Source organism: Hippopotamus amphibius, chromosome 2 (assembly GCF_030028045.1).
Source record: "Hippopotamus amphibius kiboko isolate mHipAmp2 chromosome 2, mHipAmp2.hap2, whole genome shotgun sequence".
In the NCBI taxonomy this organism is placed as follows: domain Eukaryota; kingdom Metazoa; phylum Chordata; class Mammalia; order Artiodactyla; family Hippopotamidae; genus Hippopotamus; species Hippopotamus amphibius.
Genome location: NC_080187.1, coordinates 172,728,727 through 172,747,963, shown reverse-complemented (window position 1 = coordinate 172,747,963; position 19,237 = coordinate 172,728,727). Strand labels below are relative to the sequence as shown.

General features: G+C 42.8%; 1 protein-coding gene and 1 pseudogene across 1 annotated transcript; both read left to right on the top strand.

Annotated features, from left to right (window-relative positions):
* Nucleotides 1-546: 546 nt before the first annotated feature.
* On the top strand, nucleotides 547-1,913 carry LOC130845280 (elongation factor 1-alpha 1-like; annotated as a pseudogene).
* A 1,064-nt stretch (nucleotides 1,914-2,977) lies between these two features.
* On the top strand, nucleotides 2,978-18,993 carry OXA1L (OXA1L mitochondrial inner membrane protein). The gene is made up of 10 exons (XM_057721202.1): nucleotides 2,978-3,087; nucleotides 3,519-3,680; nucleotides 14,971-15,184; nucleotides 16,773-16,916; nucleotides 17,170-17,255; nucleotides 17,444-17,608; nucleotides 17,784-17,888; nucleotides 17,978-18,140; nucleotides 18,225-18,305; nucleotides 18,392-18,993. The coding sequence occupies exons 1-10, from the start codon at nucleotides 3,025-3,027 to the stop codon at nucleotides 18,517-18,519; spliced, it is 1,311 nt and encodes a 436-aa protein (XP_057577185.1). The 5' UTR covers nucleotides 2,978-3,024; the 3' UTR covers nucleotides 18,520-18,993.
* Nucleotides 18,994-19,237: the final 244 nt, after the last annotated feature.

Here is a 19,237-nt window from a genome sequence, read left to right as displayed (position 1 = left end):
TGTTCCTTTAAAGGATGTTCAATTTTGTTTTCAGAGTTATGTGCAGATCAGTATCACCTCCACATACCATCATCTTGGGTACTGGCCCTCAACATATGAATTTTGGAGGGACACAAGCATTCAATTCCTAGCAGAAGGGAAGGGAAAAAATGAGCTCAGTGTAGCCAGTTGCTATTTTGGTTTTATCCTTCTTCCTCTGCCTAAAACCTGTGGCTCTATGACAGTTTTTATAAATCTTCCACTCCCCAATCCCACTTACAACTACACGTATGCATGCACACACATGCGCACACACGCACACACACTTCTTGCAAACAGCCAAGTCACAGAAATTGCTGTTTTTAAGTTTGTGTGACCACCAACATCATGGCTTTCTTAATTCATGATTCTTTAATTTGTGATTCTAAATGAAAGCCAGCCAATCAGTCACTTTGGAAAACCTAATATGCCTAATAAGAATTAAAAACAGGTGCAAAAGGCTTTTTCACAACAGGTTTGCCACCAGGACATAGGTATCATGAAAACCATCACTAAATCTAAGCCAAAATGGGAAAGGAAAAGACTCATCAACATCGTTGTTATTGGACACATAGCTTCAGGCAAGTGTACCACTACAGGTCATCTGTTCTACAAATGTGGTGGAATCGACTAAAGAACCATCAAAATGTTTGAGAGAGAGAGGCTGCTGAGATGGGAAAGAACTCCTTCAAGTATGTCTGAATCTTGCATAAATTGAAGGCTGAACTCGAGCATAGTATCACCACTGATATCTCTCCGTGGAAATCCGAGACCAACAAGTACTATGTAACCATCACTGATGCCCCAGGACACAAAGGCTTTATCAAAAACATGATTGGAGACACATCTCAGTCTGACTGTGCTGTCCTGATTGTTGCTGCTGGTGGTGGTGAATTTGAAGCAGGCATCTCCAAGAATGGGCAGACCTGTGAGCATGCCTTTCTGGCCTACATTCTGGGTGTGAAATAATTGCTGGTGTTAACAAAATGGATTCTACTGAGCCACCCTACAGCCAGAAGAGATGCAAGGAAATCATTAAGGAAGACAGCATCTGCATTAAGAAAATTGGCTACAACCCTGACACAGTAGCATTTGTACCAATTTCTGGTTGAAATGGTGACAACATGCTGGAGCCAAATGCTAACATGCCTTGGTTCAAGGGATGGAAAGTCACCTGTAAAGATGGCAACGACAGTGGGACCATGCTGCTTGAAGCTCTGGATTGCATCCTGCCACCAACTCATCCAACTGACAAGCCCTTGCATCTGCCCCTCCAAGACATCTACGAAGTTGGTGGTATCAGTACTATCCCTGTGGGTCTAAGAGAGAGTGGTGTTCTCAAACCTGGCATGGTGTCACCTTTGCTCCAGTCAGTGTTACAACTGAAGTAAAGTCTGTTGAAGTGCATCATGAAGCTTTGAGTGAATCCCTTCCTGGGGACATGTCAAGAACATGTCTGTCAAAGATCTTCATCGTGACAATGCGGCTGGCTACAGCAAAAATGACCCACCAATGGAAGCAGCTGGCTTCACAGCTCAGGTAATTATCTTGAACCATCCAGGCCAAATCAGTGCTGGATATGCACCTGTGTTGGATTGTCACACAGCTCACATTGCTTGCAAGTTTGCTGAGTTAAAGGAGAAGATTGTAGGTCATTTTAGGAAAAAGCTAGAAGATGGCCCCAAATTCTTGAAATCAGGTGATGCTGCCTTTGTTGATATGCTTCCTGGTAAGCCCATGTGTGTTGAGAGCTTCTCTCTTTTCCTCTGGGCTATCTTGCTGTTCATGACATGAGACAGATGGTTGCTGTGGGTGTCATCAAAGCAGTGGACAAGAAGGCAGATGGAGGTGGCAAGGTCACCAAGTCTGCCCAGAAAGCTCAGAAGACTAAATGAATATCATTCCCAATACCTGCCACCCCAGTCTTTTTTTTTTTTTTAACTTGATATAGGCAGTTTTAGATTACCTGCCACCCCAGTCTTAATCAGCGGTGGAAGAACAGTCTCAGAACTGTTTGTCTCAATTTGCCATTTAAAAAACTAGTTAATGATAGCAATGCATCATAAAACCTTCAGAAGGAAAGGAGAATGTTTTGTGGACCACCTGTTTTGTGTGGGTCAGTTTTAAGCTACTAGTTTTTAAAATCAGTACCTCTTTCTTCTTTTGAACAATTTTTTTGAATTTTTTATTTTATATTGGAGCACAGTTGATTAACAATATCGTGTTAGTTTCAGGTGTACGGCAAAGTGATTCAGTTATACATATACATGTATCTATTGTTTTTCAAATTCTTTTCCCATTTAGGTTGTTACATAATATTGAGCAGAGTTCCCTGTGCTACACAAGCAGTTCCTTGTTGGTTATCCATTTTAAATATAGCAGTACACGTCAACCCCAAACTCCCTAACTACCTGCATTTCATCTTTAAAGATTTGTTCCCTCAATGTCACAAGATGCTCCTCAAACAACCCCTAAAGAAAGAGAAAGATGAAGCCTCCTATTGAAGCTTTGTCTTTTTATCTGGAAGGAAAATATTTCCTGGAAGCTGCCTTCCCACAATTTCTATCAAACTCCGACCACTCTCAAATTTCACTGGATCTGCCATTACAATTTTATCTAGCAACAAGAATCGAACATCACTGGGCAGGAAAAACCCACACCAAGGACAGCTAAGACCGTCTAGAGCGTATTTTTTAATCTAACACATCTTAGGAGAATCGCGCATTTAAAAGATAGAGAAAACTCCGCAGGATTATGCAGCCACTAACGAAAGCCGGTTATACGGCTCTGAACTTCAATTTCCCGAAAACACCCTCTGCGCGATCTTGTTAATGTGGCCCACTGCGGCTTCTTACCCAATTCAAATATGGCCGCCAAGCTCCAGCCTCCTCTGTCTCCTGAGCGTGGCAACAGCTCTGGCTTCATGCCCATTGCCAAAAGGGCCTCCTCCCGCGAGGCTGCGGTTCTGAGTGCGCAGGCGCGAACGCAGGGCCTCTTCCTGGCAAGATGGCGCTGGGGTTGATATGCGGCCGTCGGGAGCTTCTGCGCCTGCTACGGCCCCAGCGTCAGGTAAGGATGGCCCGGGCTCGGGCGCCAGCATGCCACCCTGTCCCTGTGACCCGAGCCAGGAATGACTCGTGCTGTGGACACGAGCAGACGCTGATCTGCTCACCGGGACCTGCGTCTCCTAGCCTTGGGTCACATGAGGTCGCGGGAAGGTTACGTCCCCGACCCCGCGGGCTCAGTGGTATGTTCTTGGGAACAAGCGTGAGCCCTTCTGAGGAATCCTCAGCCTCAACCTCTGGGCCCGGGGGTGGGTCTGCTGTAGCTGAGATGCGGGACTCACAGGTTGCATGCCTTCAGGCTCGCAGCCTGAGCGCGGGGAGCAGCAGTGTCCTCATTTGTGGTAGCTGGCTGCCTGTCTTTTGGGGAGGTGAAGGGTGAGCATAATGAGTGACTTCACCCGATAAAAGGACTCCATCCTGCTTTTACCCACTCAGTTCCATAGCGTCGCAGGGCCCTGCCAGTGGCCCCGGAAACCGCTCACAACCGGGCTCCGGTTCCCAGCCGGCCGGTGCTGCGGGCACCCTCGCTATGTCCTCCTCGCGGCCCCAGGCCCCCGAGGCCTCAGTACCTCTGCTATCTCTTTTGCAGAAGCCCAGGTAAGAGATGATTCGTGCGTGCGATGTTAAGAGAGGCGCTTCTTGCTGGATTTGTTTTTATTTTGCTTCGACTAGGGGGAGGGGAATGTGGAGCAGAGTTCTTGTCCACGCTCCACCCAACTCCCCACATAATAACATCTCTGCTTGGGATAGATTTTCAGATCAGTGGGGAAGTTATTGAGAGCACAGGAGGAAAGATTTGTTACATACAAGGCTGTTGTTTGCCAGAATGGTGGCAACCCACTGATGGTGATATGAGATGTGATTCTATGTGTGTATTAGAAAAGTTATAATTGCCTGTCAAGTGTGGACAAGGAATGTCACCTGCTATATCAGTAAACACACGATGTTGAGGCCTTCAGCCACTGCAGCCACCCCCAGCAGTGCACCCTGAGGGAATTCTGGATGGAGAAACAGGATACTGGCCCTAGATAATTAAGGTAGGTCCGAAAGGAATGATTTCAATAAGCCCAAGGTCTTCTGTCTTTCCATACATAGAAAAGCACTAAATTAATGAACTTGAGACATCTGGTTTTTAATTAGCTGTATTTTTGGCTACCTGGATTTTTTGTTTGTTTGGGTTTGGTTTGGTTTTTTTGCAAAAATTCCTGTGTATTCTGGCGCCTCCCTAACCTCTTCAGAACAATTCCTCAGAGCTGAGAAGCTGTATCCTGGGCTTAAGTCTTCAGTAATGCCCCAAGTAAAACGCAATTCTCAACTTTTAGGTCGTGCATTTTTTTTTCAGTCGACAGTTTGGGCTACCAACGAAGGGACCTAGAGTAGAGTTTTCCCCTCTGCCTGAACTCTATGAGGAACTGGAGCCTTGGTACCAGCAGAGGCCTCTTGTGCCCATCTGCCCCCTCAAAGAATCCAGACAAATTTGGTGAGTCTCTCCTAGTTCTCGAATCTCTCAATTATGGGTTGATGATCCTGTTATATTTGTCAGTGTCTAACAGGTATTTATTTGGCTCCCCATTTGAAAGATACTGGGAGTTAGTTGAGAGACTCTGAGCAGTCTGGGCTGGGTGTTTATGTGAGAAGCTGGCCTAACATTTTTTCAGAAAGCCGGGGTTTCTATACTTATACTTACAAGTGTGTAATTGGGAATTAAAGGAAATCTTGCCCTGAAATGGCCCATATGGAGTTTTTTTTTATTTCGTATGCAGTTAGAGAAAGCCAGGTTGATAAAACATCTTTTCAGAATTCTGACCTTACAAAGAAACTAAAGCCCTTCTAGAGGGAACTTGCTTTTCTTTCTCTGTGTCTTTGAGATGTAAATGTTCTACCTGATCTTTTTAGGCGCCTGTGTGTGTGTGTGTGTGTGTTGAGAAGTTGGTCTCTGCCATCCAGAAAGTGCACATATGGTGTACATTTGGCAGCCAGTCAAATAGACTGAGATTCTTCTGTCTGACTGCTCCAACTCTCGGACTTCAGTCATCTTAATCTTCGTTGCACCAGCCTATACAACAAAGACCTTTAATTTCTTAGACTGTTTTTTAGCAGTAAACTTTCTAGATCTTGTGAAGGTTACATCCTTTGCACTCTCTTGTTGGGATGCTTCTTGCTTCCTATTGGTTTGAGTTGTAATTAAAATAGCACCTGTAAATAGCCATTGGATCATTTAAGTTGGAAAAACTTCTAAATTGGTAAATTTTTAGAGATCTGTCATTATAAACAGCTGCTTTACTGGTACCCATGAAAAAACAAATTAGAAGGTGAATACACACACAGACACAAGAGTTAACCTAAGAACTCCCTTAGTTTAAAAAAAAAAAGTTTAAGAAACCTTATTTTGGTCTCTGCTTCCCCTCAGAAGGTCTTACAGATACTAATAAAAACATGAAGATAATAAATGTTAATTAGGCTGATTAACAGGTTAAAAAAAAATGAAGGGAAAGTCTAGAGACTTCCCAGCAAGGTGGAAATTTTAAAGGAACTCGTCCCAAATGGATAAAGAAATCTTTAGATGGTTATTAAGAAATGAGATAAATAAAATGGATGTTAACAGGGTTAAAACAAAAGGTTTTGACACAACACTACCTGAGGTTGGATGGACCAAACATTATTGGTTCCCAGTGTGTATACATACACACACTTCTCTTCCCGCCACCTCCACCTCCTCCCTCCCAAAGGCTGGGAGAAACTTACACTGAGATACCTGACCAGCAGTTGCTTGGGACCACAGTTAGGCCAATTGATCAAGTTAAAAGAGCAAGTCCCTTGACTCAACCTCTTACTGGGGACCCCAGAACCTTATATACAAAAATAGGTTAAATGATCGGGATGAAAAGGAAGTTTCTGAACTCCTTTTAAAACCAAGGCTTGTTGATGAGATCCTAATGGAAACTAAAGTTAAAGGTATAGAAGCTGATAGAATTGAGATAAAAATTTATCAAAATTGGTATATTTAAATGGGCTTTATGTAAGGTGGTTACAGCTCTTTTGCCTAATTAAATTGTGGGATAGACATTATGTCTCACTGGGGAATGCTTCCCCTGCCTGGTATTATTTTGACAGGGCATATAAATCTGTCTCTCAGACAATATTAATTGAGCGTGCTGAAGGAAACCAGTAGGGTTACCAGAGCCTGAACAATATAAAGCAAAAACTGGGAGCTAATATTCCGGGGTTAATAAAAATGGTAATAGAGATTTGCTCTGGGTCTAACCGGTGCACTCATAAAGAGGGCCTTTGTTGAATGCCTTGTCCATACTTTCGAAGACATGATAAATTGAACCCTAAAGTTCTATAATGTAGAACTCTTGATTTTCAGGTTAGTTGGAAATCTCAGTGATATTAAAAAGACAAAGAAAAGACAGTTGGGCAAATCAATCTTTTAGTATCATTTAGGCAACTAATCACTTCTTTGGGAATTAAAAGCAGCTGTCTTTGTCTTGAAAATCTCTGCAAATGAGAAGTGTAAATAGAGCCCACAAAGATCTGAGCCTGAGCTCAATCGGGTAAAACCTGAAACCAAAGAGGAAAAAAGGCAGGGAAAGGCCTTTTAAAATTAAAAGCAGTGGAAAGGCTCCCTCACCCAAAATCTAGTTCATACCCTCCATAGGGTTTATCAAGGAGAAATACAAATCTTAAAAGTCTTTTCTACAAATAGCAAAGCCTTGGTCATCTGAACAAATGAACTTAATTTATTCCAACTGTTATTTATAAACTAGTAAGTTTGTATTGCAATACCTGATTCATAACTAAGTTTTTTTAGTGAAGCTATAAAATCTCTAGTTTTGTCTGTTTACATGTCTGTGTACACATTATATGTATGAGATGTCACTACCTCTGGATATAATCTCAAAATTAAATTTGTAAGAGACCTCTATTTAATTGACTTAAAAGTAAGCACTTACAAATTAAATATTTTTAAATATAAAGGAAACTGACCAGAATGAATTCCAGGTTTACGTGATCTAGGAAATACTCAATATTAAATTAATAATTATTAAATTATTAAAGCTAGCTTAAGTTTGCTGATTTAATCAGTATAGACATGTCCTTTTTTGTACCTAGGTTTACTGAAGGTCAGTAAGTTCATATTATTTCTGTTGCAGAGTTGTCAGCAAGAAAAAAAATTAACTTGGTATTTTCATAAGTATAAAATCCACAAGCTGCAGGGTGCAGCAAAAAAATAAAAAAGCAGATAAGAGTTGTCAACTGAAAAAAAAAATACACAGCCTAAAAGTTGAGAATTGTGTTTTATTTGTGGCATTACTGAGGACTTAACTAGGATACAGCCTCTCAGCTCTGAGGGACTGTTCCAGAGCTGTTCCAGCCAGCATATACAGGAGTTTTGCAGAAAAACAAAACAAAAACAGGTAGTCAGAACATCAAAAGATTACTGTTAATTAAAGAAAAACCAGATGTCTCAAGTTAATGAGTTTAGCACTTTTCTATGTTAGGAAAGGTGCAAGAGTCTGGATTAATTGAAATCATTCCTTTGATATGCACCTTAACTCTGTAGGGCCAGTATTCTACTTTTCTGCATCTCGAATCCCCTCAGGGTGCACCCTTCAAGGTGGCTGCAGTGGCTGATGGCTTGATGGCCCCCACATCCTTTGTTTACTGATATGACAGGCAACATTTTTTGTCCATATGGCCTCCTCTCTTGGTCATAAATTCAACCAGTGTTTTTGGGAGGCATTCCATGACCAATTTTGTCCCACATTGCTAGGAAGACACATTCCTAGATCAGGGGAAGATTCTGTTTGTAGGCCACTCAGTGTGTTGATTTTTGGCTTAGGCCCTTGTTCATAATCTAAAATTCTCTGGATCACCTGTCTTACTAGTCTGTTATGATCCAGGAAATGTTTTCCCTTGTTGCTTCTTCCCATATCTAGAGTTGCACTATTACAGTATTCTGTGTAGAGTTATATATATGATCAACTGTCTCAAGACTTTTAGCCATGGTTACACATTGGGTAATGCAAGAGACAGTCTTCTAAAATAGACGGGGAGACTGTCCTGGCGGACCAGTGGTTAAAACTCTGTGCTTCCAATGCAGGGGGCGTGGGTTCGATCCTTGGTCAGGGAACTAAGATCCTGCATGCCACACGACGCAGCCAAAAGTAAAAATTAAAAGTTAAAGTAAAATAAGATAGGATAAGTACTATAGCTACTAACATTAATCAGATCATAGTACATCAGAGTGAAATACAAGGCATAAACAATTTGGAAAGAGAACAAATTAATGATTAGTATAACTAGTTTTACTCTGGCCACAATAAACCATCAAGACCACAGGGAGCCAGCTTGAGAAGCCAAATTCTGAATGGATCAGGTAGAGAGAAAAAGATAAATGTTTAATCTTTGTTTGCGAAGGTATACTTTATCAGCTTGCTTTAAGTCATAGCGTAAGAGGAAAGGTTTTCTGGAAAACAAAGATTAAAAGCCAGCATATTTCAGAAAATTATAAATCATATTTATCAGTTCACTTGGTCCCATGTAATTCCTATTGATTTGGATGAAGTCATCAAGTTTTTCCTTAGTTTTGTAATTTTTTACCCAAGTCAGTGGTATGATCTGAAAGTTATCAGAAACTTATATTTGTCAAAAAGTTCTTTATTTTTTTGGCCACGTGTCATGTGGGATCTCAGTTCCCTGACCAGGGGTTGAACCTGCACCCTCTGCAGTGGAAGCGCAGAGTCTTAACCACTGGACTGCCAAGGAAGCCCCAAAAAGTTGTTTTTATGAATCTTCCTGAAGATCTTCATGTTATAAAAGCACCAGAGTAAAACAGTGGTTGTCTATAAATGACAGAAGACTTAAAATGTCATGGTTAAAGATCTGACTACAATGTAATTCACAAGAAACTTGGATATTTCTATGACATACAACATTTTAAGATAATAACTAGAATTATGACTGATAACATACTGGGAATTTTAGGAATTCCATATAAATTTCGGAATATCTATGTTAATGACATTTACCTGTACAATATAAGCTAAGGTTTATCTCCAGTTACTTGACAATGTTTCTCAAGTAATTTAAACATGCAGAATAAGCCGAATTAGTTTAAGTTTGTGTCTGAGATGACTCAGGGTTTCTTTGAAGTATCCCAGAGTTAGCTGGAGGTTGAAATAACTCCAACAAAGTTAGAATTTGTTGCTTGTAAGCTTGTCAAAAATATCAAAAAGATTTCCAAACACATGATCACATAGGATCATAGATCACTATAAAACAATACTTATTCACTTAAGCAAAGTGACAAAAGATTTCAAAAACAAATACAGATCACTTGAAGCAGGGGTCCCCAACCCCTGGGCTGCAGACCGGTATTGGTCTGTGGCCTGTTAGAAACCGGCCCCCACAGCAGGAAGTGAGCGGCAGGCAAGCAAACGAAGCTTCATCAGCCACTCCCCATAGCTCACATTACCACTTGAACCATCATGGAAAGTGTCTTCCACAAAACCAGTCTGGTGCCAAAAAGGTGGGGGACCGCTGACTTAAAGGGTATGAACTAGATTTTGAGTGAGGGAGCCTTTCTAACAGAGTTTGTTTTTTTTGTTTTCCCCTATAAATGTATGTATGTATTTATTGGCTGCTTTGGGTCTTCGTTGCTGCGCACAGGCTTTCTGTAGTTGCAGAGAGCGGGGGCTGCTCTTCGTTGCGGTGCATGGGCTTCTCATTGAGGTGGCTTCTCTTGCTGTGGAGCACGGGCTCTAGGTGCTCGGGCTTTGGTCGTTGTGGCACATGGGCTCCATAGTTGTGGCTCGCCGGCTCTAGAACACAGGCTCAGTAGTTGCAGCGCACAGGCTTAGTTGCTCCAAGGCATGTGGGATCTTCCCCGCCCAGGGATCGAACCCATGTCCCCTGCATTGGCAGGCAGATTCTTAACCACTGAGCCACCAGGGAAGCCCCAGTTAGAGTTTTAAAAGGTCTTTTTCTCTTTTTCCCTTGGTTTCAGATTTTACCCAACTGAGCTAATTAGGCTCTGGTCATTGTGGGCTGTATTTATATTTTTGATTTGTAGAGATTTGTAAGACAAAGACAGTTGCTTTTAATTCTCCAAAGAACTGGTTTGCCGCCTAAATGATATTAAAAGATTGATTTGCCCAACTATATTTTCTTTTTTGTATCACTGAGAAGATTTCCAGCTAAACTTACACTCAAGAGTTCTGTGTTCTAGAATTTTAGGGTTTAATTTCTCATGCCTTTAAAAGCTTGCATAAGACATTCAGCAAAAGTCCTCTTTCTAAGTTTGCAGGTTAAATCCAGAGCAAAATCTCTATTATTTTTTTATTAGCCCCTGAATATTCTCCCAGTTTTTACTTTATATTGTGCAGGCCCAGGTAACCCTATTGGTTTCCTTTAGTGTGTATAATTATATTTCCTGAGGGACAGATTTATATGCCCTGTCTTATAATATCAGTCAGGGAAGGATTCCCTAGTAAAACATGGTTATTCCATAATGTAATTAGGCAAAAGAGATGTAACCATTTTATATAAAGCCCCCCCCTTTTTTTAATTTATTAATTTATTTTTGGCTACATTGGGTCTTTGCTGCACACGGGCTTCCTCTAGTTGCCGCTAGCAGAGGCTTCTATTCCTTGTGGTGTTTGGGCTTCTAGAACGTTGCGGTGGCTTCTCTTGTTGCAGAGCACGGGCTCTAGGTGCATGAGCTTCAATAGTTGTGGCCCACGGGCTTAGTTACTCTGCGGCATGTGGGGTCTTCCTGGACCAGGGATCAAACCCATGCCCCCTGCATTGGCAGACGGATTCTTAACCACTGCATCACCACGGAAGTCCCTATAAAGCCCTTTTAATACCAATGTTTATAAACTTTTGTCTCCATTCTTTCAACCTTTTTACCTTTAACTTTAGTTTCTATTAGGACCCCATCAACAAGCCTTGGTCTTATAGGAGTCCAGAAACCTTTCTTTTTATGCTGACCATATAAAATGGTATTCTGTATAAAAGGCACTGGGGGACTTCCCTGGTGGTCCACTGGTTTGAAAATCCGCCTTCGAATGCAGGGGACGCGGGTTCAATCCCTAGTCAGGGAACTAAGATCCCCTGTGCCAAGGGGCAACTAAGCCTGCGTGCCTCAACTATTGAGCCCACGTGCCACAACTACTGAGCCCAGAAGCCCACATGCCGCAGTGAAGAGCCAGTGCAGCCAAATAAATAAATACTTAAAAAAAATAATAAAAGACACTGGGGTCCGCAGTGAGTGGTTTATCCAAGGGACTCAGACCCTTTGTCAATTTTTTTTATGCTTGTTTGTTTGTTTATTTACGAGTATGTATTTGGCTGCAGGATCTTCATTGTAGCATGCGGCGGTATGCGGGATCCTTTTGTTGTTGCATACAGGATCTTTAGGTGCAGCATGTGGAATCTTTAGTTGCAGCATGTGACTTGTTAGTTGCAGCATGTGGGATCTAGTTTCCTGACCAGGGATCGAACCTGGGCCCCCTGCATTGGAAGCTCGGAGTCTTAGCCACTGGACCACCAGGGAAGTCCCTGTCAATCTTTTGATTTGATTAATTGGCCTATATGTTGCCCCAAGTAATTGTTGGTCAGTATCTCAATGTAATTTTCTTCTAGCCTTTTGAACATATATATATATATTTTAAACTGGGGTAAATAAAGCAGACTTGTGTGAGGCCCTTTAATGTTGAGGATCATGGGAGTCCCTAAAGGGGGCTAAAACCCATCCAGCCTTAGGTAGTATTGTGCCAAAACCTTTTGTTTTAGTCCCATTAACGTCAATTTTATTTATTCCATTTCTTAAAAACCAATCTAGAGATTTCTTTTATCTTTTGGGGCAAGTCCCTTTAAAATGTCCACCTTGTTGGGAAAAAGTCTCTAGACTTTCCCTTCAGTTTTTTCTTATCTTCCTGTTAATGAACCTAATTAACATTAATTGTTGTTTTTTTTGGTTTTGTTTTTGTTTTTGCATCTGTAACACCCATTGAGGGGAAGCAGAGACCAGGAATAAGGCTTCCCAAACCAGTTTTTTGTTTGATTAAACAAAAAAACTAAAGGAGTTCTTAGGTTAACCATTATATATATTTTTCCACCTTCTAATTTGGTTTTTCCATGGGTCCCTATAAAACAGCTGTTTATAATGGGACTCTACAGATTTACCAATTCAGAGTTTTTCCACTTTAAAAGACCTGTCATCTGGCCATTAATGAAATGTATCTTAATCTTGACTCAAACCAATAAAGACACAAGAAGCATCCCCCCAAGAGAATGCAAAGGATGCCACCTAACCAACATAAAGAAAGTTTACTCCCAAAAATAGCGTAAGAAAGTAAAGGCTTTTGTTGTACAGGCTGACACAGCAAAAGTTAAAATGGCAAAAAGCCCCTGCGAGTTGGCATAGTCAGGAAGAAGACTGCTGAGAATTTTAGTCTGTTCATTTGGCTGCAAAATATATGTTCCCTCTGCATGGCAGAGACCAGGTTCTCCCAAGACAACACACATACACACCTGCACTCGCACACCTAAGAAGATCAGATGGGACATTTGCATCTCAAAGACACAGGGAGAGACATGCAAGTTCCCCCTAGAAGGGCTTTTATTTTTTTAAGGTCAGAATTCTGAAAAGATGTTTTATCAAGCCGCTTTCTGTAACTTAACTGCATACGCAGTGAAAGAGCCCCATCTTGGCCATTTTCAGGGCAAGATTTCCTTAATTCCCAATTAAGTGAGTACTTGTAAGTATAAGTTTTGTACGTATGTAAAGTATGTATGTACACTCTTGGCAAGAGTGTTAGTTGGAGGCAAAGATGTTAGGCCAGCCTCTTACCTAATCACCCAGTCCAGACTCCTCAGTGTCTCAGCTGAGCAACTCCCAGTCTTTCAACTGGGCTCCCCCAGTAGCTTTCAGCTAGGGGCGGGTTTGGGGTGGGGGGGTCACTCCCCAATAGCTTTTAACTGGGGAGCCAAGGTACCTGTTAGACACTACCAAGTAAAACTCGGACTCATCAACCAGTAATCAAGCGATCCAAGAATGACTCAAATTCGGCTGAACTCTCCAAGGAGGCAGACAGGCCCAAGAGTCCTCTGCTGGTAACAGGCCCTGGATCCTCAGTTCAGGTGAGGGAGAGATGTCTGCTCTGGGTTCCTTGGTGGTCACCAGAATTGTTGACTGAAAAAAAAAAAATGAGCAACCTAAAAGTTGAGAATTATGTTTTACTCAGTGGACTTGCTGAGAACTTAAGCCCAGAAGACAGCCTCTCAGGTAGCTCTGAGGGACTACTCCAAAAAGATAAGGGAGGAGCCAGGACATACAGCAGTTTTGCACACACAAAAAAACAAACCAGGTAGCCAGAACATCAAACGATGAGTGTTAAAGAAAAACCGGACATCTCAAGTTAATGAATTTAGCACTTTTCTATGTATGGAATGATGCAAGAGTCTGGGCTCATTGAAATCATTCCTTTGATTTACACCTTAACTCTATAGCGCCAGTATTCTGCTTTTCTCCATCCTAAATCCCCTCAAGGGTACACAGTTGAGGGTGGCTGGTGGCTTGATGGCTGCAGCATCCTTTGTTTACTGATCTGGCAGGCAACATCCTTTGTCCAACAGGCAAACTAGAGAATTTAAGATCAAAGGGGCTTGATCCAAAAATTAGCACATTGAGTGGCCCGTCAGCAGAATCTTTGCCTAATCTATGAATCAGCCTTCCTAGTGCCATGGGACAAAATTGGTCATGAAATGCCTCCCAATTGTTGGTTGAATTTAGGACCTAGAAGTAGGTGCTGAGGACAAAGAATGTCACCTACCATATCAGTAAACAGAGTATGTTGGGGCCATCAGGCACTGCAGCCACAGTGCACCCTGAGGAGATTCAGGATGGAGAAACAGGATACTGGCCCTAGATAGTTAAGGTATGTATCAAAGGAATGATTTCAGTAAGCCCAGACTCCTGGACTTTTCCAAACATAGAAAAGCGCTGAACTCATTAACTTGAAACATCTGGTTTTTATTTAATTAGCAGTCATCTTTTGGTGTTTGATTACCTGGTTTTGGGGGGTGGGTTGGTTGTTTGTAGAAACTCTATATCCTGGTTCCTCTTCCCTTACCTTTTCAGAACAGTCCCTCAGCGCTAAGAGGCTGTGTCCTGTGCTTAAGTCCTCAGTAATACCCCAAATAAAACACAATTCTCAACTTCTAGGTTGTGCTTTTTTTTTTTTTTTTCAGTTGACACAATTTATAATTATACAGCTATGATTATAACTTGCATATCCCTGATTTCATGGACATTAATTTTTTCTCAGGATGAGACCAAGTAGATATTTTTGATCTTAAAAACTGAGTTGCTTAAAGAAAAATTATAATAGTTTCAGTATATGCAAAATCGTTCCAGTAATACTCAAATGACAGAAGTTTGGAAAACACTGATACAAGAAGTAACTTCCCAACTTGAAGGAGAGTCATGAAGTCTTATTCTGAGTAACTTATCTTCCTACCTAGAGGGGGAAATAAAATATCCTTTTTTTAAAAGTATGAATGGGAATATTTACTTAGAATAAGAAACCTTTACAAAGTAATGGTTTTTAAAAGGCTGACGAATACCACAAGCATCACAAAATCCAAAAAATAATGTATTTTTTAATGGACTTCCTGGCTCAAAATGTCCTTTTTAAGCTCTGAATTCTGTGGACAGTGTAGGCTACCCTGGAGAACGAGAAATAGGGAGTCAAGAGAGTACCCCAGTACTGATTACCATAAAGGGGACCTCGATTTCTATGTATTCCCCCTTACACTGACTATAACACATGGCTTTTTTCTTTCTTTTTTTTTTTTCCTTCCCCTGTCTGCACAGGTTCAGGCCCCTCCGGTCATTCCTGCAACTCCCCCACCCACAGCAGTACCTGAGGTGGCTTCTGGAGAGACTGCAGATATTATCCAGGCTGCTGCAGAACAGAGCTTCACTGAACTTGGGCTGGGGTCATACACCCCCGTGGGACTGATCCAGAACTTACTGGAATTTATGCATGTTAACCTAGGCCTCCCTTGGTGGGGGGCCATTGCTGCATGTAAGGGGAATATATCCTATACAGGAGTAGAGGAAAGGAAATGGGGACTTAGGAACTTTAGAGAAAGCAGTTCTGTGAGTGGATTGAGAAAATAGTTGCAGAAGTTTAGAGATCAGAAAAGCAGATGATTCAGATGAGGGATGGAGATTCATGACACTTAGATGCACTCCACTGTATTTCCTGAAGGGCATTATAAAACCACTGGGTTATGTGGGATTCAAGAAGTATAGGTTTTTGAATGTGAGGATAGGGGTCAAGTAAGGGGACCTCGTTAACAGCGATGAAGCTGCCTGGTACAGGAGAGCAGAAGGTCAGGTCAGGTGCCTAAACCCCCACATTGGAAGACACTCACATTGCTCCTCTTGTAAGGTAAAACTGTGCTTTAAGTTCTGTTTCTTCCCATGCCTTACTCCAGTAATCATCCTTCTCTCCCCTGTGTCTTGAACGTCTCCGTCTTTATTGTCCTACTCTCAACATATAGACATGCTCAAGCGTACCATGTGTTTCTTGGAAAATTCCTTCCCCTCATTATTAGTTCACTTTTAACTTCTACCCTTTCTTCTTCCCTTCATAGCTATTATTTAAAAGAATATTCTGCACCCAGTGGGCTTCTTTTTTTCAATTCTTTGACCCTCAGCAGTCTGACTTATACCACCTCGTTCTAACCACCAGTGACATCATTTATTAGTCCACTTTTCTTTTCATACTTGCCCTTTCTGCACTAGTCACTTTAGACCATGAAGTCTGTCCCTTGGCTTTTGCCTTTCTTTTTCTTTTGGCTTTTGTCTTTCTCGATTTTCTTCCTGTCTTTCTGACCACACTCTCCCATCTCCATTGCTCAGTACTCTACCTGCCCCTTGAGTGCCAGTATTCCAGGTTCCATCCTTAGCTCCCTTCTCTGTCCACTTCACACCACTCATCATTATGTTGATAAAGCCTAAACCTGTATCCCCCCCCCCCCCAGGTCTCTTCTCAGCCCAGGTCCACTTGCTTGCCCACAGATATCATCAACTAAATAAATATTGTTTGAAATGATCAAGAAATAGGAAGTATAAGAAAAGAAATAGGAAGGAGCTAAAGCACTAGCCACCAGATTACCTCCAATCCAGGTATTTCCAGGAAAGTGGCTCTCAGACTTCATTCCTGGGGGCCCCAGAGTTCTGTAAAAGTGCTTCTGAGCAAAGCAAAGGCCAGAGCTGGAACAATCCTATAGTCAGATTATCTCTTCACCCAGGGCAGCTTGATTTCATTTGTTATGTATGTTGGGGTTACACTTAGAGTTGAGGGGAAAAGGAGTCCATTGATCCTCAAAAGTGGCTTCTGTCACCTTTATGTTCAAGAAAACAAATGAGATTCCTGGTCATTTGCCTAGAGAAGTTAATGCCAGACTTTTGATATCAAAGCAGAGGACTGAGCCTCGAAGGAACTAAGTCATACCCATGCCTTTTGTTTTGGGGCCCTTTGGGCATGAGTCACAGGGTGGAAAACTCTGGGGTGAGAGACCCTTTCAGTGAGGACCTAAAAACCTTCAGCCTTCTAGCTGCAGAATGGCTTGAATTTCACTCCAGTCTTAGTTTGTGTTTTCCAGGTACAGTCCTTGCCCGCTGCCTGGTGTTTCCTCTCATCGTGAAGGGCCAGCGAGAGGCAGCCAAGATCCACAACCATTTGCCAGAGATCCAGAGGTTTTCTGCTCGAATCAGAGAGGCCAAGTTGACAGGAAACCACACTGAACGTGAGTCAGTTGCAGAATGAGCGTGGGAGAGGACCATGTTTGCACTTTCCCTGACATTCAGCTGAGGCGGGGGGAGCAACCTAAATTGCGAGTTGCTACAATTGGGCAGGTTCTAAGATTCACCTGCTTCTTGGGCCTGATGCTTCAGTTACTGGCCAGGGTCAGCTAGAAATCTCATGAGCCAGGTAATGAGGATGGTCACCTCCCCCGACCTAGCTGTCAGGCCAGGCGTTCACTTCCACTCCCTTCACAGTTTACAGGGCATCCTCGGAGATGACTTTCTACCAGAAAAAGCATGATATTAAACTCTTTAGACCTCTCATTCTACCTCTGACTCAGGTGAGCAAAAAAAATTTCGCTTCTTTAATTTCATCCAGAACTAGTCAGATACCTTTCCTATGTTACTCATGCCCTAGACCCCCAGAAAGCATGTAGTGGTGATATTATGCCACATGGGTTTCCGTAATGGAGTAATTAGAATGTCCCTTCTACTAAAGGGTCCTGACACTGTTTATCCTGTGTCATAGGCCCCGATCTTCATCTCCTTCTTCATTGCCTTGAGAGAAATGGCTAACCTTCCCGTGCCCAGCCTGCAGACGGGTGGCCTCTGGTGGTTCCAGGATCTCACACTATCTGACCCCACCTACATATTACCTCTGGTGGTCACCGCTACAATGTGGGGTGTCCTTGAGGTAAGCCCAGGTTTGCCAAGTGCCAGGCCTGCAGAGGAATGGGGAGTGAGGGGAAAGTAGTTGTATAGAATAGTCGTTCTTCACTCCTGGGAGAAATAGAGTTGATGGGTAAGAAATCTGAGCCACAGTCAACTAAAATTGACATGCATTCTTCTTTTATTTTTATTTTTTGCAGTTAGGTGCTGAAACTGGCATGCAAAGTTCTGACCTTCAGTGGATGAGAAATTTTATCAGAGTGATGCCCCTGGCAGTCTTGCCTATAACTATCCATTTCCCTGCGGTAGGTAACGGCTCAGGGGCTGGCTCCAAGTCTCCCGGCAAGCTGACCAGGGCCGCAGCTTCTGAGTGCCTTCTCTTCTTCTCGTCCAGGCAGTGTTCATGTATTGGCTCTCCTCCAATGTGTTTTCCCTGGGCCAGGTGGCCTGCCTCCGTATTCCAGCTGTACGCACTGTACTTAAAATGCCCCCGCGCGTTGTGCACGACCCAGACAAATTACCTCCCCGGGAAGGCTTCATAAAGAGCTTCAAAAGAGGTAAGGGCCTGTGCTCTGTGGACAGGACCGGAGGGGAGTGCTCGAGAGGTGGGTCCGGGACCAGTGTCTTACCCCTCTCCGCAGGCTGGAAGAACGCCGAGATGGCGCATCAGCTGCAGGAGCGTGAACGACGCATGCGGGATCACTTGCAGCTGGCGGCCAGGGGTAAGGAACCCTTGCAGGCTAAATTCGGCTCTTTGTTTCTTCCTTTCCTTTGTTCCTCAAGATTTGTTTTCTCTTCTTCCGCCCAGGTCCCTTACGACAGACCTTTACCCACAACCCTCTGCTGCAGCATGGAAAGAATAACCCTCCCAACACGCCCAACAGCAGCAGCAACAAACCACAGGAAAAGCGTCCCTGGCGTGACACACTTGGCTGAATTCTGTTCCCTGTTCATCCTGGCAGGACCTCTCTTCAGAGACTCAGCCTTAGAACAAGATTTGATGCTGGGTCCTTGCCCCAGACCTAGAAACTGGGACATGTTGATGTTCGCTTTAAAAGTGGATTCCACTACAGACTTCTCCACCTAAGGGTGAAAGAACACTGGGGAGCCACGTGATCTTCCTGTCCACAGAGCTAGTAAACCTCTGTACTACCTGCTGCTTCCTGACACTTATTAAACAGGGAAATGGATTAAGTGCTTCAGAAAAAAGAACAGGTTGGGTGGTGATTCCTCTTGCTGGCCCATGCTCCTACGAGGCGTCTCCGCGTTGTAACCTGGCATTAAGGGCTTAGATGTGTTGTCCTGTCCGTATTCGCCTTGTCAGAGGTATGCCTGATGAGTGGAGATTGTATCTGGAAGAACCACATTCATTTACCCCAAGATTACCTGTAATACATCCTTCAAGAAGTAGATGTGCTTAAGTTTTTCGTGATAATTAAGAGGAGCGGAAGTTGATAGAGCTTTTGTCTAACAGCCGAGCATTTTGCTACAGCAGCTTAGGTGTTCTCTTGTGTAGCGACTGGTCGCGTCAGCCTTCAGCAACTGGCTCAAGAGGGTAGAGATACTCAGATTCTTTCAAGCATAAGATTGTTTTTAGTCTTCCTGCCAGGCTAATGGGAGCTGTCCTTGAGACACTATAAAAAAATGAAGCCAC